Source organism: Emys orbicularis, chromosome 12 (assembly GCF_028017835.1).
Source record: "Emys orbicularis isolate rEmyOrb1 chromosome 12, rEmyOrb1.hap1, whole genome shotgun sequence".
NCBI classification, from domain to species: domain Eukaryota; kingdom Metazoa; phylum Chordata; order Testudines; family Emydidae; genus Emys; species Emys orbicularis.
In genome coordinates, this window is record NC_088694.1 from 15,222,195 (window position 1) to 15,242,562 (window position 20,368).

A 20,368-nucleotide genomic window follows, 5' to 3' on the forward strand; every position below is an offset into this window, starting at 1 on the left:
CCTCCACTCATGAGAACACTTTGTAGGATCAGTAACTAAGGCTCCAATTTACTTCTATGGGGCTCCAACTAGGGGGTCCAATCCTGTGACCAAATCCACACATAGGGACATTGATTTCAGTGGGACTCTAAATGGTTCCAGCAGGTCTGCTGGTATGGATCTGTTTGCAAGACCAGTGCCTCTCTTTAGATGTGATGTAATAAGTGGTAGAAATAAACAGCAGAGAGATTATACTTGGGCAAATGCATATCCTTTGAAAGAGGTTTTTGTTCTCTGTTGGTAGTTTTTCAAATTCCAATTTTTTTTTATTTTTGTTACCTACTCTACTTTTTGCAGTATTGTAATTATTTAATAATTATCATGACTGACCCATTTTTGGTGACCCTCCCAGAAGAAAGTGAGTCTTGAATAAGGTATTTGAAAGAAAATAAAACAATGTGCCAATAGTTTACATACACATTATTCTGTATGCTGGGTTTTGCTTTTTTAATCCTCCCCTCCCACGCCTCATACCATCCCTCCCATACCATAATATTGTCATCCAATTTATCCAGTTGGGCAATCACATGATCATGCGCCTTGCTTTTCCCATCATATCTAATGACAAACGGAAGAATTAGCCCTCCACATTTCATTGTTTCAAGGTTCTGCTTACTTAAAAATAATCTTTAAGCCATGAATAGACAATAAAAAGGACAGGTGAGATAACAAAGGTTTTGTCCCCCGGATAGCACAGAAAATCGGGCTGCCAGATTGTTTGTTTACTCTCAAAGATGGATTCATGCTCTTCTTTCGCCCCCCTCCCCTTAAAGGAAATATGATCCAATCAGGTAGTAGGAAATGATGAGACTGGCTCCCCCAGAGCTGTGTTAGGAGCACACGCTTTTGTCACATGCATGGGACGGAGCAGCAGTGGGAAAACTACAATGCCCAGCGTTCCCCTCTGCTCCCTGATCAATGGACCTTATTTGAATAATCTGTGAGCCCTTGGACTCAGGCCAATCAGCTGTCAGGGACCCATGATAAATCGCAATGCATTATTGATAATCATAATTACTCTGACATGCGCATTCCGCCCAAGGGGGGTAATTTCCCAACTCTAGGAATTTGTTGTGAAGAAGAAAATAATTGCTACTATTTTGCTCCCGATGCTTGTGCACCATGTCGAGACGCAAGCAGGCGAAACCCCAGCACATCAACTCCGAGGAGGAGCCCCCAGATGCTGCAAGTGGTAAGGCGCAAAGTAAGAGACTGAGGCTCGCCAATTACCAACTTTAATTGATGTGCAAAGAAATCAGCCAGGGAATAAGGGGTTTTGTGTGGGTGCGTGTGTGGCTTTTTCAGTCCCCTCCCCCCCCCACACACTGGACTCGGCTCGAGATCATGACCCCACACTGACCACTCGTTGTTTGTACCATTTATTCCCATAATGTGCCCCCCCCTCCCAAAAAAACAACCCCTCACTTATCTTCAATCATTGTTCGACTGATATCGGGCCTGATCCTCCTTTTTCTTCTGAGATCGCAACGGGATCTTTTTTTTTCTTTTTCTTTTTCTTCCCCTTAAAACTGTCCCGTGGCTCTGCCCAGAGCTCCAGCCCCATGGCTGCTCTTTGCTGACCACTCGGATCGCAGCAGAAATCTCTCCGTGTGTTGCTTTGCCGTCCCCGTTGGGTGTGTGAGAGAGCCTTTCCTCCCCATCCCCCTTAAAGTTTAACGTGTGCTGGCTCTGGAGGGGGATCCGGGCTCTCTACCTTCTCACGCCAGGGGAGCAGGATGCGATCTGCTACGTGTCTTAGTACAGCCAGTTTTGTTGTAGCCTAATGCAAGGTGAACCCCCAAACCCTACCCAGCCGGAAAGGATTTGGGGGGGGGGGGGAAGACAGAGAAAGGAGTTGCAAACCATCTCTTTAGCGCAGACATGAGGGAAGGCTTTAGTTTTGTTTCTCTGGATATATTTCCTTTGAGGTTTTTTTCTTTTTTTGGTGGGGGATTTCTAAAAAAAAACTGCTTTGGCTAGTTTGGTTGGAGATCACAATCGCCCTGGACCTTTTGTAGCCTGACCTCCAGCCATCTTTGATTTCCGACTTCCTAAAATAACTCCGGTGAGCTAACGTGGTGTGTGCGCGCGTGTGTTTTGTATTTGGGGGGTGTGGGGCTTTTAATATCGGGAGCCACTGTTACATGCTCTGGAGCTTTGTGTTTTAAAGGGAAAAGAAAATTACATTTGCAATGAAGTTATCACAGATCTGTGGGAGCGGGGTGCGCAGAGGGGGCAATCGAGAGGGGGGGGGAGGGAATTGATCACCCAGTATAAGTGCGGTTAGTTTGCCACTAGAAACGAATTGGGCAGCGTTGTAATTCCTGGATCCTCTGTGAAAGTTTCATCGATACTGTGCAGCATCTTCTCATATGTTCCCAGGGTTTTTCTGTTGGTGCATCGCTAAACTGGGGAGAATTTGTAGCACTTGTAGACTACTACATGGGCCGATTCCTTCAATGTTAATTCTCAGTTTAAATTTCAACCTACACTTTAAAAAAAAAAATCGGTGCGGATCTAATGCCACTCGCCCCATAATTCCTATTGACAGACTGGATAGCAACCTCTGCAACTTCTTGGGGATGGTGGTATTAGAACTGCATTTTCCTGGTTATGTAGATCAATGAATTTCTCTGGTCTCAATTAGGAATCATCAGTTTCAGTATCCTCCCCAAGAGAGATGAAGGTGGGTTTTGCAAATAGTTCAGATTATTTTATTATTATTAAAGCACCAACTGACTCGAGATATTTGGGGTGGGAGGGTCCGCAGGACTTTACTAACCCTAAGCAACCTGGACTCTGTAATTCTGTGGGTCGGCTTTTATGCCTTTAAAGGTCAAATATTCAAAGAGCTCCCAAAATTGAATGCTTGGTCACTTTTTCCCCCCATAGGTAAAAATGATCAATAACAATGTATATAACAGGAGCCGCCTATTCCCAAACCGCAGGAGATTCGGGTTCTTATTCCCCCCCCTTCTTTCTTTGAGCCGAAATGTCCAATTGTTGGGTCCGGTTAATGGTGACTTAAGAAACAGCAAGCTGGCCAGAAGGCAATAAATCCCATGTTTAATGCATGACTGTTTTCCTTTGTGCATATGGTTAGGCTGGGGGGATGGAGGTGATGTTTCCACATGTAAATCTCTGCCCACTGCTGGAGAGTCACCTCCGGGGGCTGTGCTGAAACAAAAGGGTTAATAACTCTCCTGAAGCTGCAGAGTTACTCCGGAGGGAGTGGGGGAGGGAGAAGAGAGGGATTTTTCTCATCCTTTAGAGTAACCGGTATCATCAGGGCTTTTTTAAATGATTTTGCAAGTTCTGGAAGGACAGCAATTTAAAGCACCATCTTTGGAACCTGCCTGGTGGGTGGTGTGCATGTCTGTCTATTAAATACCCAAGATTGGGGTGGAGTGTTTTTTTTGTTTTTGTTTTTTTGTTTTTAATCCTTGTAGAGTCCTAACTTTTTTGCTTTGGCTACCGTACCTCAGGTTCGATGGGCATTTTTTTGGGGGGGAAGGGGGTGCGTGTCAATCGGTAACAGACAAAATTAGCCCGGTATCCACAATCTAGCGCATTGCTTGACTTTAATTTATTGGGGAACTTTCATTGCTTTCTTGCGCCACCCAGGGGTCACTGGCAGTACTAGGCAAGCTGTAAAGAAAACTTTGTACATTTTCCCCAACGGTCTTTTGAAGTTGGACGGTAGCTTCCCCTTCGCCCATAGACGCATAACATGGTGTTCAGGGCTGGGAATTACTGCTCCTGCTCTTGAAGGACTTGTGGACAGACGGGTTGCCTCCCTCCCCCAGTGCCCCGCCCAAACTTTGTAGTATTCAGGAGCCCTGCTGGTGAATCTCTGAGCAGATTTCCCTCTATTCTTAACCTTCCTCTCACCCCCGCAGAATGGGGCTAGTGGGCCGCCCATCCTGAGCCAGAGCTACCTGACTGTTGTTGCTCTTTCTCCACTCCTACAGTACCAGCTTGGAACAAAGTTCTAGAAACCGTTGCAGAAATCTCTCCGCTGCTGTTCGTGATAACGATCAGAAGAAGTGGGTGGGAGTTAAACCATCTCCATGAACCCCTTAGCTAAATAAAACAGCCTTGACATGATTAAAAAAAATCTGGACTCCGGATTAACCATAGTTTATCTCTCCTCTTCAGAATAACCTAGATATTCTCCGACCTAGGTGTGTCCATAAATAAATACCAAGAGATGAAGCTCCATTAGAAAGTTAAAATTCCAGCCAGATTGCCTGAGAAATGATCAAATATATGCATAATTGCAATAATAAAATCAAGCCCTTATCTCGCTCTTTTGCAAGAGAACATTTGCAAAGCAATCCGAGACCCACCTCTGAGAACAATGCAGTGGGCTAGAAAATGGTTTTGCTAACCTGGTGATCGATTAACAGGTCAAAAAAATCAGCAGGTGGTCACTTGAGAATAATACCACGTACTGAAAATTAGCATTTTCACAAAAGGGTTTAAAATGCCCATTGTACTGGATTACAGCCATTAAAGTGTAGGGTTCTTAAAATGCAGTATACCACTCTTAAATAAAAAAAATTCTTTCCAGGGTAAGAATTGACGTTGTATACTGTATTTGGGCATCCATTCAAATTGGGGCCCCAACAATTGGGCTCTCTAATAATCATCAAAATATATTTTCTCAGCTCATGCTGCTATCAAGGAGGTATTCCTAAATTGTAGCTTCTCAAAACAATGAGTTTCGTGCAGGAAACAGTCAGTTAACGAGCCCTTAAAAATGTGAGCCCGATTCCAGAACTCCTTGTGCAAACATGATGTATGCTACAAAAGTTGTCCATTGAATCGGTGTGAGGTGCTCAGAGACGGGTCAGATTATATTTGAGGGAAATATTATTGTATCAACAGTGCGGCCCAACTTGAGAATTGAACACGCCTTCAGTGGCCCGTTGCTGCGGTTTAAATTAACAGCTAGTTAGTGCTGTTTGAATTGAACGAAGCTCTACGGTGGCTCATTCAACGTGACTGCATCCAGGGATGACACTATTCGCTGTGGGGTGTGCTAGTGCTGGCTAACCTTTGCAGAGCTGTAAATTCTAGCCATTGGGTGAAGCATGTAAGGCAGGCTGACGGACTGGAAGGGGGGAAATATCTTGCTTGTTTTTTCCCTTTTACGTAAGTGAAACATTATATTGGTTGTACTGATCAAGTCCTCTTGCTAAACCCTGCAGCATGTGACGTTTTGACAGAGCTGCTGCTCTAACCTTTGCCTCCTCCTGCCTGCTGTGGGTGGTAAGTTGATGTCAAGCTTACAATTAGGACTCTCATGCAATTGACCTTGGCAGCGGGGTTTGCGCCGGTTAGCTTGGTCTTAAACACTGTACTAGTGTTAAGTGTGGTCTAGGGCCGCCTTGTTTATGGACGAAGGACTTGCTGGTGGAAGTAATTGAGCGCTGAGGAAGAAACAGTGGTGGGTCAAGTAGAGCAAAAGACTTTCCTCCGCTCTGAGGTGTTGCATCCAGGCAGGTTTCATTGGCTTTTGGAGTCTCCTGTTCTGCTCTTTCCACACTGGGAAAATTAAATAACTAGGTGTTGCAGTAACTCTTTCTCTCTGTCTGTCTGCCTTAAACTTAGGTTCAGAAATGTTCTTCGCTCCGCAAACCCAAGAATTCGGGTTTATCTGCAACTTGTAATCAAAAATGTTGGTAGCTTTTGTAGCCTATTTTAAGCACTGCACTTTTCGACCTCTGTTTTTATATTAACATAGTTTGGGGGCAGATGGTAACCTACTTATTTACATGTCCTTAGGGAATGATTAATTTGTTAGTCGTTCTTCCAGCCACCAATAACGAATGAATTTTAGTTGTATGTTTGTCGCTACTGCTGTTTTAAATTGCAATCTCTTGTTCTGGAGAAAGTAGAAGGTTTTTGTAATTTTTGATCTAGCTAAACTGCCTTCCCGGAATACATGAGTGCCCTCCACTGTTCGGCCTTTTAAGCTCAGTTGTTAATAGCAGCATCAGAACATGTGTTTGCTAAAGCTTTCAGTTTTGAGCCTCAGCAGGTAACTGCAGACATTTTAAAGGGGTTTGTCATGGCATTCAGCAACTTTGTTTTTAAAGCCCTTTGAAAGTACACCAGAAGGTTAATCATGCAAGGACGTGGAATTTAGAGGTCTAGTCTTAAGACTTTTTAAGAGTTGCTATCTCTGTTTTTACAAAAATCCTACTTTTATTGTGAGGATAGCTAGAGTCTTAAATTTGTCTAAATGATTTGGCACCTTTAGATTTTCAAAGCAATTTTTGTGAAACTTTAATATATTCTGGGTTAACATAATTAGTACTCTTAAAGGTTTGTTGTTAACAAGGTTAGCTTAAAACCTTGGAAGACACTTTGTTTATAGGTTGTGAATTATTATCATGAGACACAACAAGTCTCTTGTCTGGCTATTCTTGAGTTGGAAACTGGTATTGACTGAATTCTTTTGTGAGAGATTTAATTACATTGTCTGCAATCATTATTGGAAATTTCAAATGTTTTAAAATAAAACACCTGCATTTCTTAAAATTGAGAAGGGAGCCAAACTTATTTACTAAAGCAGATGGATCTTGGTAGTTAGCTGTTTTGACACATTTATTCAATCCTATTTTTCTTTGCAGTGCTTGTGATTTTTTTCTTTTTTCTTGATAGGCTTAAAATAGCACACTTTGAGTTTGTTGCAGACATTGCTAGACTTGCAAACAAAGTACCTAGTCTAATTTTTTTAAATGCTAGTTGAGGCCTTCAAAACTAGAAATTACTAAACTGATTATTTAAAATTAATCATTTCTGATAGCAAGTAACATAATCATACACCCTTTTCTTAACAGTGACTATTGGGAAAGTGACTGAGAATAGATAAACTGATCAAATTTCTGTAAAAAATTAAGAAGCCTCACTGGGTATTAACTTCAGTTACTGTGAAGTAGACCCTTTAAAATGTGGAGTGTGGGTGTTTTTGTTTTTAGTTTAATGGTCTCTGACCAACCACCCTCCTCACCTCTTTCTTCTTTCCAATAGCTCCCCACTAAATCAAATTAAATCAGGTAAAAGGTGTGGGGTATTTTATTAATTGTCTTTAGGAAACTTTTTTTTAAAACTTAAATTTCAGTCTAAAGATTTCATCAGACCTTATTGTAAATTACCACCTTATCCTACACAATAGTGGACCTTCCCCCCCAAAAAAAATCCATTTGGCAGTGATTGAATCTAAAACCCCTGCTGGGTTTACTGCATTCTTCTAACTTATTGGATAACTAGATGCTGAGAGATAACATTCCTGAAATTCGGAGGTGGGGAGGGGGGAATAGAAAATGGTAGAGGTTCGATCCCTGTGAAGCATTTTTGAGGGGGTTAACTTAAGTGCATGAGTAACTGTTCTAACAGATCTCCCTTGCTACTTGACAAATACTGTTACAGTATTTGGACAGAGTTCTCCACAGATGTAGACATGCATGGTGAGCTTTCTTTGCACAGAAGTAAACTTACATTTACTTCTTTAAGACTCTTAAGTATGTGTCACTGATAACTGTTTCTAGGGTGGGTAGGTGTAGAGCAAGGCATGTTGTTTTGGTAAATGGGGTGGTCTGATTGCAATCACTTGAGTGTTCCTACAAGACAGGGAAGAGGAGGTGGCAGCTAGAAATCAAAACAAGGATCTCTGGTGAATCTTTTTTTTTTTTTTTAAAGATATAGTTCAGATTTCCCCCCCCTGTCTCTGTCTAGGATCTCAAATGTTTGTGGTGTTGGTGTTGTAGCCATGTTGATTCCAGGATAATAGAGAGACAAGATGGGGGAGGTAATATCTTTTATTGGACCAACTTCTGTTGGTGAGAGAGATGCTCATCACTCTTCATCTTTCTCTGGTCTCAGTACCTATAGTACTCAACTGTTTTACCACTATTGAATGCACCATTGTCACTGTGTCGGTCCCAGGATACACAATACTTTCAAAAGACAAGCCTGGGAGCTTAAATTCATAACTTTGCTAAATATTAAAAACCATGGACTGAATAGAGACATTGGATTTATGGCTTATTACAACAATCTATAATCCACTAACACTCCACCCCCTTCCTCCCTATGACTGGAGGGGTGTTTAATGGGCCACTTTACCATAAATGGTCCCTTGAAATGTGTGGACTACTTATGCTAAACAATCTTATACCTTGCATTTAGCAGTGACACTCTGAGTAAGGGCTTGTCTTCCCATACAATGCACAGCTGCTCCACTGCAGCAGTGTTTAGTGAAAACAACAAGGAGTCTGGTGCTTTCGCACAAACAAATCTGTTAGTCTTTAAGGTGCCACTGGACTCCTTGTTGTTTTTGTGGATACAGACTAACACGGATACGTGACACCATGATGCAAGGTGTTTAGTGAAGACACTATGGGCTAGTCTACACTGGCAACGCTAAAGTGCTGCCGCAGCAGCACTTTAACATGGCTTATGTGGTTGGGCTTATGTGATTGCAGCGCTCTAAAAAAACTACCCCTATGAGGGGCTTAGCTACCAGCTCCGGGAGTGCAGCTTTACAGTGCTGAAACTTGCTGCGCTCAGGGAGGTGTTTTTGCAAGCAAGTTGCAGTGCTGTAAATTGCCAGCGTAGACAAGCCCTATTACGCTGACCTCCTGTTGGCGCAGTTAATCCACTGCACCCGAGAGGCAGTAGCTATATTGATGGTCTCCTGGCATACAGTAACTCCTCACTTAGTCATCCTGGTTAACATTGTTTTGTTGTTAGGTTGCTGATCTATTAGAGAACATACTCATTTAAAGTTGCGTTACGTTCCATTATAAGATTGTTTGGCTTGCCCCTCTCTGCCTAGCGTTCCAGCCGGGGAGCGGGGGGCCCCCGACTCCACTCCCTGACAGGTGCGCTGGGCGGGAAGAATGGGTCAAGCCCTGCTACACCCCTGCCTCAACCAAACTTCACAAACATCATTGGTGAGTACAGTATTACATTGTTTAAAATTATTTAAAACTTGGTACTGTATATGTATATAATATCTTTTGTCTGGTGAAAAAAATCTCCCTGGAACCTGTCCCTCCCTATTTACATGAATTCTTATGGGGAAATTTGGTTTGCTTAACATCATTTTTGCTTAAAGTAGCACTTTTTGGGAATATAACTACAATGTTAGGTGAGGAGTTACTGTAGTACTGTGTACACTGGGAGGTAGGTTGGTATAACTATGGTTTTGTCTACACTGGCAAGTGAAAGACATGTTATGTTATTCAACAGTGTTTTTAAAAAACAAACAAACACCCCACATACACACCCAAAAGACACAAGTTTTGTTGACAACAAGCACCGGTGTGAACAGCTGGCAGGACTGATCTCCTGCAGACAACGCTGCTCATTGGGGGTGGAAGTTTTTTGTCGGTAAGAGAGCTCTCTCCTGCTGACAAACTGCGGGTACACTGCACTGCGCCTTTTAGCAGCACGGCTGTAGCGGCACAGCCATGTCGCTAAAAGCTGCGCAGTGTAGACATAGCCTTATGTCTCTCGGGGGTAGATTTTTTTTTTTTTTTCCCCGCCACACCCCTGTGTGATGTACACCTGGCCTAAGGGCTTGTCTACACTGGCAATTAACAGCGCTGCAACTTTCTTGCTCAGGGGTGTGAAAAAACACTCCCCATAGTACAGAAATTGCTGCACTGTAAAGCACCAATGTAAACAGTGCCCCAGTGCTGGGAGCCATGCTCCTCGTGGAGAGGGGTGTGTGTGTGTGTGGGGGGGGGGGGTTTGTTTGTTTGTTTGTTTGTGGTGTTGTTGTGTTTGGTTTTTTTTTTTTTTTTTTTTAATAATAAAAAAAAAAAAGAGGGCTGAGAGAGTGCTCTCCCAGCGCTGCGCCGCGACCACACAAGGCACGTTACAGCGCTGCCACCACGGCAGCGCTTTAGCACTGTCAGTGTAGACTAGCCCTAAGTTTCCCAGACCTGGAGAAGAGCTTTGTGTGCGCTCAAAAGCTGGTCTCTCTCTCACCAACAGAAGTTGGTCCAAAAAAAGACATTATGTCCCGCAACTTGCCAATATTGATTCATTTATACTCAACTCTCTGCCCCTGTGAGGCAGAGAAGTAGTCTCAGTTTCACAGTTAGGAGGAGATTGGGGATGGGGGTGGGGGGAAGCTGTGCTTCACTATTTTCCCCAGGGTTACACAGGAGTCTATATTGGGAATTGAATTCAGATCTTTTGAGACCCAGTGAATGTGAGATTGTCAAAAATAGGGAAACAAATGAACAATATGGGACAACAAGAATATCAGATGGCTACGGGAGGGATGCTAACTAGGGCTGGCCAGAAACCAAGATCTCCCATTTTGTGAAAAAATTTGATCTCAATGTTTTTGTTCCACCTTTTGGGATATGTGTGAGGGGGTTTACAGATTAGGCCCATAGGTTCTCATTGTTTACCAGTTTAATTTCAATTGATGCAAGGCACTCATCTGCCAAAATGAGTCTACTATCAATACAAGGGGGATACTCCCATTCCAATTTATCTTTCTAAACCAGTAGAGTTAAATCAGTAAACTTTGAGGCTTTTTGGGGGGGAGGTGTTCTGGTTTTTTGTTTTTTTTTGAAGGCGCAAAAAAAACCTCACTGCCTTAATCCCAAATTTGCAAGTATTTGGAACAAAGGCTGTGGTGTTTTAACCTGCAACTTTGTGGGTTATGTATTGGATGGGAGTGAGTTCGTTCCTGTGAAACTTTGAGCCTAAAAAGCCTTTTGAGTCAGCATGCACTTTAAAGTTCCAGGAAGGAAAGTGGGTTTTTTTTCTAATTAACAAACAAAACCTCAATTTTACTCTCCCTCATCATTGATAAGGGTAGAACTAAACGCCCACTTTATGGAGTTCTAAAATTTCCATGTTTCAGAGTAGCAGCCGTGTTAGTCTGTATCTGCAAAAAGAACAGGAGTACTTGTGGCACCTTAGAGACTAACAAATTTATTTGAGTCCACGAAAGCTTATGCTCAAATAAATTTGTTAGTCTCTAAGGTGCCACAAGTACTCCTAAAATTTCCATGTTTGACCTCAGTTGGTCCATTTCTGTTGACAGAGTCCTGAATCAAGTTGGGCCTCGTATACTATTTTAGGAGACTTCTATTTCCGAGTGAAATTTTTTTCAATGAAAAATGGGTTTTTAGCTACAGTGGTTTATTTCTTATTTTGGAGTTCCGATTGTATGTACTGGGTGCAGCACTGAGAGTTGGTCACCGTGATCTAGCACTTTACCTTTTGCTTAGGGGACTGCTTGGCTATATATCACTAGGTTTAAAAAATGATTTGAGAGTTGCTGGGGGGGGATGCTTTGTGTGGTGGTTTGTGTTTTTTCTTTTTTTGGGAGGGGGGGCTCTGTTTTGTGTATTTCGGGGCAGGTTTACACTTAATGCTGCATCAGTGCAGCTGTACTGCTTAAATGAAGACACTTCTATACTAACAGGAACTCTTCCCTCAGGGTAGTTAATCCACCTCCCGGAGAGGCAGTAGCTGCTTCTCCTGTTTACATAGTGCTGTCTAGATGGGGGATTAGGTTGGTATAACTGTCACTCAGGGGTGTGGATTTTTCACACCCCTAAGGGACATTATTATACCAATGTAGGTCTGTAGTGTAGACCTGGCCTCAGTGTTTGATGTGCAGTTCTGCTCATCAGAAATGTAGGGCTGGAAGGCACCCAAGAGGTCACCTCCTAGTCTATATGCCCCTTCAGCCCCCTTACACTGAGGCACATATTACTTTAGTTGCTCTTATACAGGCCTTGTTTTGGTAGCTATTGTAAGGCAGAGATTATATCTCTCTCCACTATAATGTTGCTGTGAATGTTTCTTAACCTGACCTACCTTAAGGAAACTCCTTCAAAGCCTTTCTGTGGGCAACTACAAATTTCAACACTAAACACTTTTGCATTTTCATTGCTGAGAAAAGTGTGTGTGAGACTCTGTTACTTGAGCCAAATGTCAAGGTTTGCCATATCCTCCCCCATGAAATTATTCTGGTCCAAACTATATACACTCACCTGAGTTGTAGGTGTAAAAATGTCTGTCCATGCAAATCCTCTACTTGCATGCACAAGATGTACGCTGTGCAGCCTGGTAACATGTATATCTCTAGTATAGGGGCTGTAATTATTTTGTAGTTGAACCCTTTTTAAAGTAAGCTGGAAAATTAAGCTTATAACAATATCTGATGATCATAACCATTTACTCTATAGTCTAGTTAATAAAAATGCAGCGTCTGATACTACTGAAATAACTCAGCTCCCTGGGTTATTGGCATTATTGGACCTGATCTTGTGAAGTGCTGAACACCCTGAACTCCCACTGAAGCCATAATGTGTCAGGCCTCCACACCATTGACCTATAAAGATGGAACTCAAACAAAGTGCCTCTATGATCAAAGGGTCACACAGTGTGTGGCCAGAGGGCACTTTATAGTTTCCTGGAAGAAGATAGAATGTCTTGAATGCTGTGTGTATAGGTGGTGGCAGGAAAGGGGAACTTGTTAACGAATAAAATAGGGCTGCCGCCTTCTGAGGTGAAAACACAACTGATGGACATATACGATTACTGTGGGATCTCTTGTTAAAGTTGGGATAATAAACGTGACATAACTCATCAATGGTGAGTTGATGATGAGTGGCTCCTGGGTGTCCGCTGACCTAAGGAGCTTAAGGCTCTAAATCAGGGTCATTTGGTCACCTTTTTCAGACCAAGGTAAAAATTTCCTCTCAAATCTTTCTGCAGAATTTTTAAAACTTTATGTAGTTTTGGGGGGGAGGGGAACCAGAAAAGTCTGGAAAAACAGGAAAATTCCTCTTCAGCTTTTGACACGTTGAAGGGGGAAGTGGTTACACTTGGGTTCTTGTCTAATTTACAAAACATAATCTTTCTGCTTCCTGCTCCCCACAGACTCTGTCTGACAGGCGAGTGCTGTTGCATAAATCCCAAAGTGAGTGTAGTTTACAGTAGAATGCTTATCTTGCAACCCACCTTGTACAGAGACAAGGTGGGAAAAGAGCTCTGTCTAGCTCAAAAGCTTGTCTCTTTCACCAACAGAAGTTTGTCCAATACAAGATATTACCTCCCCACCTTGTGTCTCTAATATCTCGGGATCAACACGGCTACAACTACACTGTATATACCAAATCTCCTGAGAGTTGTCGTAAAAGTTGAAAGAATTTGACACTGAACACCCACCTTGTCTCACCAATGATCTGAGGCCAGCATAGTTCCAACAACACTGCAAATCCATCTTGTAGTGAGTTGCCCACTCTAGATCTCTAAGTGTTAAATTAACAGTTTCGAATCCAGGCAATAAATTATTATACTTCTTCCCCTTTCTATTAAGGTTTGGCCACCCCTGGCCTACACTCTCTGATCCTCCGAGCCGCATATGATGATCTTCAGAAATTCGAGAGCCGGGTGCACCTGCTCCAGGCTTCTGCCCTGCAGTAGGGTGGTGGGGCTCAGGGCTTCAGCCCTGTGGGAGGTATCTGCTGGTGCAAAGGGTTTCAACAAGAGCAGGGCGGAAGCCCTGAGCCCCAGCAGGTACCTCCTGGAGGGCAGAAACCCTTAGCCCCCTCCCCACTGCGCAGAAGCCCCTAGCCCCACCACCCCACTGCAGGGCAGAAGCCCAGCGTTTGCCCCCCAGTCTGGTAGGTGGAGAATGGGAGGGGCGAGGGGGCAGGCTCTGCGAGCCACACTTTAACTATAAAAGAGCCGCAGTTTGGCAACTCCTGGTATATGCTGACTGCTAAAATAGTATATTTTTGCATTTCTTTTTTTTTAAAGAACGTCATTATGCTCTTTCTTAGAACAAGATGAAGCTTTAAAGTTGTTCCACATGACTGTTAAAAATGTAGGCTTTATTAGTCCTTTAAAAGTAGCATTACATTAAACAAACTAGTATTCACACAAAGGTTTGTCTTGTGTTTATACAGTCTGATTTGCTTGAAAGGAAGTGGTTTCAAAAGTCTTATTAGAAGAGCTGTAATCTACTTAACATGGTTAGTTCTTCATTGATTTCTAGTATATGGACTATAACACCAGGCTTATTCATTCTATCAACCCTTTTCATAAGCTACCTAGTATACTGTAATATGGGAGAATAATTGCAGTTTCATTGTTTCTATCTGCAGTGGTTATGTGCTTCAGTGGAATCTTTATCAAATGGAAGGCAGTTACGATGTGTTAACTCTAGTGATTCACAGCTTCATATGGCTTTGCTAGAATTTGGCCATTGACCCTCTAAATAACAACTTAATTATACATTTTTTAAATATGAAGTAAACAATCCTCTATGCCCTCCATCACTTTCTTGCCTTTTGAGTAGTTAGAACACTCATTTCTATTTTTACATGTGTAAAGAGACTTGTAGTGAACTAGTTACCTCCTAATTCAAATGGGGAAAACACCATTCCTCTTTCCCTCACAAGGCTGAGGGTAGGAAAGTATACCACCTTTACAGACAAATGAATAGAGATGTAGTGTGACTTTGAGCAAGCTACAAAGTGAATCAGTAGCAGAGCTAGGGGTAGGACTTTGGAATCGTGTCTCCAAGGTTTGCATTTGGTCCATGTGTCTAAGATCCCATTATCTTGCATTTATATCTTTCAAATTTTTGGCTTACTTACAGCCTTAACCTGAAAAAAACTTACCCATGTTCTAGATCTATGTATACATAGGGAATATTTGACTTTTCTATTTTTCTCCCCACTTAGGGAGTCCACAAAACGCCCCAGGTGATGGAGATGGTGAAATGAGTTCCAAAAGGTGCCGAACAGAGGAAACCAACATCTGTGAGAAATGTTGTGCAGAGTTCTTTGATCTCTCTGAATTTCTTGAGCATAAGAAAAATTGCACTAAAAATCCACCTGTCCTAATCATGAATGATAGTGAAGGAACAATACCCCCTGAAGACTTCCCTGGAGCCTCTACAGAGAGCTTTCCAAATGATCGACAGGATAGCCAGGCAGCCAAGGACAGTCAGTCAAAGAGTTGCACTGGTTCTGTGGAGAAGAGAGAGGGGAAAGTTGAGACTGAAGTAGTGGGAGGAATGTATCTAAAAACAGAACCTCCTGTTACTCCTGCAACTCATGGGCTAAGCTATTTACCAAAATCCAAAGTACCAAACACTAATGTGACTTTGCAGACAATACGTGGCACTAAAGTGGCTGTGAATCAGCGTACTTCTGACCCCATCTCTTCCTCAGCAGCCAGTTTTAATGCTATTCCAATGATCCTTGAACAGCTCGTGTGCTTGCAGCAGCAGCAACTCCAGCAAATTCAGCTCACAGAGCAAATCCGCATCCAAATTGCCATGATGGCTCCTCATGCCCTACATCCTTCAATAGTAGCTGCTACTGATCCACTAAAAGCTTTGGGTGCTCAGATGTCTCAACAGCTGTCTGCTGCTGTTGCTTTAATTGGACAAAAAGCTGGAAGCCAAAGCCTATCACTGGAATCCTTGAAGCATGGAAAACTACCTCATTCTAACATGGTCATTCCAACTGCTGGCTCGGTAGCCAGTGGGCTTTCTTCTTCCTTCTCCCTGAAGCCTGAAGCAAACAGAAGCCTCCCAAGTTCTATGTCTCGTTTTCCAAACCCTTTACTACCTCAATCATCCAGCTCGGTCATCTTCCAAAACCCACTCTCTGCAGTTTCTTCAGTGATTGATCCCTCAAAGAAAGGGAAAGGGAAGCCCCCCAATATCAGCGTGTCTGAAAGCAAACCAAATGCTGAAGAACCTTTCTTTAAACATAAGTGCAAGTTCTGCGGCAAGGTCTTCGGCAACGATAGTGCTTTGCAGATACACCTCCGCTCCCACACTGGTGAAAGACCCTACAAGTGTAACATTTGCGGTAACAGATTTACAACCAAAGGAAACCTTAAAGTGCATTTTCAGCGTCATAAAGATAAGTACCCTCACATTAAAATGAATCCCTATCCAGTACCTGAGCATCTGGACAATGTGCCCACTAGCAGTGGAATCCCATATGGGATGTCTGTACCACTGGATGAGTCTAACCTAATTGTGGACAGCAAGCCTATTCTGACATCACTGCCTACCTCAGTAGGCACTGGCTTGCCTCAGAATATCTCCAATCTAGCATGCATCAAGGAGTCTCTTGCCAGCACATTTTCAAGTGACATGCAGCCAAGGCCTTCTCCAGAAAGCGAAGGTGGTTCTTCCTCATCAGGAGCAGCGAGTCATGAGTCGGGAACTGAGCAGAGCCTGAGCTCACCGCAAGCTAGCTGCAGTGTGAGTGTCTTCCATGTAAGCGGAGCAAGTGAGCAAGGTTCAGAAACATCTAAGCTACAGCAATTGGTTGAGAATATTGACAAGTCCACCACAGACCCCAATGAGTGCCTCATCTGTCACAGAGTGCTGAGCTGCCAGAGTTCACTCAAAATGCATTACCGTACTCACACTGGAGAAAGGCCATTCAAGTGTAAAATTTGTGGCCGTGCCTTCTCAACAAAAGGTAACCTTAAGACTCATTATGGTGTCCACCGGGCAAACACCCCCCTAAAGATGCAACATTCCTGTCCAATTTGTCAGAAGAAGTTTACAAATGCAGTTGTATTGCAGCAGCATATTCGCATGCATATGGGGGGACAAATTCCCAATACACCTATGCCGGAAAACACTTGTGATAATACTGATGTGGATCCTACTGTGACCGAGAAGAATGGAGACCTGACTCGCCCAGGTGAGAACATGGAAAGCATAGAGATGGAAGAAGACCTAGACTCTCAGGATGGCCCTAGCAGCTCTTTGAAACCACCAATTCCATATGATGCACAGTCAGAATCTCCAGGCACAGCACTTTCTGGGATTGCAGCTCTGGAGAACCAAATGAAAATGGTAAATTCAGCTTTGAACTTGCAACGGCAAAGCAGCCTGAAGTCTAGTGACAATGGCTCGGCAGAAAGTGATGGCATGACGAATGATTCTTCCTCTGTGGCAGGTGATCCAGATTATCAAAATGGCAGGAGTCCTGCCGCCTCTGAATCTGCTTCATTCCAGGCATTGTCCCCAACCAATAGCCAATCTGAAAGCATTAGGTCAAAGTCACCAGGTTTCAATAGTCAGGAAGATGCTGGCATGGGAAATAAAGCTGAGGGCCCTGAAAACCATCTTGCAGAGATGGAAGGGGCTGGCGCTTTGGATCTAACTTACGGCAATATTGGTCGAAAGGTCATCAAAGAAGAACCTGGGTTACACTTCCCAAATGGAGAGTATGGTGAGTTATAACCAGTAGCTGCAGTCCCCACAACTAACAAATCCCTCTAGAGGGACCAGTGGGAGTAAGACACTTATCCTGCTGGTTTGGTTCCTTTTCAAAAGGAACATGGTGCTTGTTGCTCTGCAAGCCACTGAAAATCTCCTTCCTAATTTCAAATTCCCATTTGAAGGTAAAGTCATACACACAGAATGGATAAGTTTTCAAGTTGTAGCCTCCTGCTGCCAAGTGATCACACACTCATCCCATTTACTTCAATGGGAGTTGTGCTCAGGATCTTGCATTTTGTCCTAAAGTTATTAATTAGCTCTCTAAACCAGACACTTCAATGCTGATAAACCATGGAACAGACTGTTCAGCACTAGTATATGAAGTGTAAAGCTAGCATAGCGAATGCTGTGTCTGAGCTTTTTGGATCAGGGAGAAAGTTGTTAAATCCTGAATGCAAAGGGACATATTTGAAGAACCCCGTCTCCCTCTCGCCTCAAACAGGTGCTAATGGGTTGTCTGTGTGCCTGCAAATTACAGCTTGCATGTGCACTGGGTGCTGGGCTTATGCACCTTCAAAAATCTGGACCCAATATCTTGCTTCCAAAGTTTAAACAGAGCTGAAACGTGTAGTGGTGGTAGCCTAATGTGTGTGTTCTTTCTCTTCAGGTCGCAGCAGCATTCATGCTGCTTTTGTCAGGGCACCACCAGCCCTCATAAAAGTGGAAATGTCTAGTGAGCGTCCTATTGGCACTAGCCATTTTATTGGCCCACCAACTTTATCACCTGGTGTTCCCCCTCTCCTGGTGCCACGGCCTAAGCTTTGCCGTCCAGCTAAACAGCACATCTGCACTACGTGTGGGAAGAACTTCTCCTCTGCAAGTGCTCTTCAGATTCATGAACGGACCCATACTGGTGAAAAGCCATTTGCATGCACCATCTGTGGGAGAGCCTTTACCACAAAAGGAAACCTGAAGGTAAGCAATTCTTAAGGGGGCTGAGGTATACCGATGCCTGCCTTTGGAATCACCTTCACTAGGAAAGTCTCTTAAACAACCCCTCTAAAATGCTTCTATTCCTTCTAATATAATCATCCAGACTTTAAAGTTGACCACTAATAATTTCTCCTGGCCCTCTGGGTGGTCATTTAAGACAGTTTCTTATAGTTTCTCAATATGCAAGGATCATACATTCAACTCTCTAGTAGGCCTCGAGATCAGCCTAAATCCACTTAAAAAAAAAAAAAAAAAAAAACTGTAGGGGAAGAACTGTAACTTTTAACTGCTTTGTTTAGCAACCCTACCTCCAAATGCTCCTGAACCATGGTGTGGGTTTGGGATCTGAATTTAGTAGCTGAAGCCCATATCTAGATGATACCTCAGCACGCAGGGAAAAACCCCTGTTTAAAAAAACAAAACTGTATTTAATCTGATTCTTTCAAACCCAACACTTTTAAGCAATGATCATTGTTCACCTTACTGGAACATGTTCTAGACTCCACTATTGCTTGGAGCACATTGAGAGTCCCCTGTTGAAATGGCTGTCACTGGAGCAAAGTTCTGCACCAAACAATGTTCAGGGATTTCAGTTAAGCACAAAAAATTGCCCCTTGTGCTCCTGTTTGTTATCAGATTAATCGTCTTTTAAGGAACACTTAGCTTCCCCCACCCACACTATGGTTTGACACTGTAGAGCTTCAAGACTATTCCTCTCTAACAGTCTTTGCATAAGCACTCTATAAGGAGGGATCAGAGTGGAGGAGGAGAGAGAAAAGAGATGCTCAAACTTAGAAAATAAAATGAAGACTGGGGTGCGGATAGCTGCTTGTTTGTAGGTGGGTGGTCTTTCGGGAGGTTCTATGTTTGTGCAGTAATATGCTATTTGTGTTTTTTTCCAACTACACGGGAGTGTGTTAGCTGCCAAAATTCTATTAATGCTAGACTTTTTGTAAAACCATTTCTAAAGTCCCTGCCTTGCCTTAATTCAGCACCACTTGCCAATATTCCCTGTAGCCTATTCTTAAGAACCAATGTATCTTAAATTGTGTAGAGGAAAAAATAAACTTTTCCCATGCACTAAGTAACTGACTACTTCTGTTCTTGCTTTCCCTCTTTTTTGTTCTACTTCAGGTGAAAGTAAACAAGAACATGTAGGGCATATAAGCCATTCTACAGTAACAAAGATCTAAACAAAGATTTTGCTGTAGTTTGAGTACAAAACTACATAAATGTTCCTCTGAATGTTTGGCTTTACTTTATCTTGAGGCTCAGATACCATAGTGCTGGTGAGGTATAAGAACTTGGATAGACTAGGACAGGAGCTCAGAATTATGATAGCTCTCATCTTCTAACTTCTCCTACCCCCTCTTCTGCAAGGTCCATGTTGGAACTCACATGTGGAATAACTCTGCCAGGCGTGGAAGAAGATTATCCATTGATAATCCCATGGCTCTGTTGGGGAATGATCCAAAGAAGGTATCTGAAATGTTTCCAAAGGATATAGTGCCTCCTTCAGTGAACATTGATCCCACAGTATGGAACCAGTATGCTGCGGTACTCAGCAATGGCTTGGCAATGAAGAATAATGAGATTTCAGTGATCCAGAGTGGTGGCATACCTTCTCTTCCTGTCACCATCGGGGGTGGTTCTGCAATAAATACTGCAACAGTCTCCAAGATAGATGGGTCCCAGTCTGGAATTAGCTCGGATATGGAGAAAGCTGGTGGTGCTGCTGCAGACAATGTGCCAAAACACCAGTTCCCTCACTTCATGGAGGAGAACAAAATTGCTGTTAGTTAGAAAAACTCTTTGTGAAGGTGAAATGCAGAAAGAGCAAATATATATACAAACATATATTTTTAAGAGATTCCATCTCGACCTCCTATTTTCCTATTGACATGCAAATGATTTTATGGTTGTCTTTGTAAGAGTTGCCCACAGTACAATCATGATGTTGCTTTGCAAAAGTAGTAGTAATAAAAAAAAAAAAAAATCCTCTTATTTGGAAAGATGCGGGTCTTGCAAAGTATTCCTTGTTATGTGTGACTTTAATGTGTACAGCCTTACAGAAAT

General features: G+C 42.9%; 1 protein-coding gene across 1 annotated transcript; it reads left to right on the forward strand.

Annotated features, from left to right (window-relative positions):
- The first annotated feature begins 1,161 nt into the window (after nt 1–1,161).
- Nucleotides 1,162–20,095, forward strand: SALL4 (spalt like transcription factor 4). Its single transcript, XM_065414574.1, has 4 exons — nt 1,162–1,243; nt 14,784–17,309; nt 17,967–18,274; nt 19,673–20,095. The coding sequence occupies exons 1-4, from the start codon at nt 1,162–1,164 to the stop codon at nt 20,093–20,095; spliced, it is 3,339 nt and encodes a 1,112-aa protein (XP_065270646.1).
- The last annotated feature ends 273 nt before the right edge of the window (nt 20,096–20,368 follow it).

What these genes read in the sequence shown, in the direction of transcription:
- SALL4 (XM_065414574.1), top strand. Translation starts at nt 1,162, where the DNA reads ATGTCGAGACGCAAGCAGGCGAAACCCCAGCACATCAACTCCGAGGAG. An exon ending in CTTCCCAAATGGAGAGTATG is followed by an intron (nt 17,310 to 17,966) that starts GTGAGTTATAAC and finishes CTTTCTCTTCAG; the next exon opens with GTCGCAGCAGCATTCATGCT. An exon ending in CCACAAAAGGAAACCTGAAG is followed by an intron (nt 18,275 to 19,672) that starts GTAAGCAATTCT and finishes CTCTTCTGCAAG; the next exon opens with GTCCATGTTGGAACTCACAT.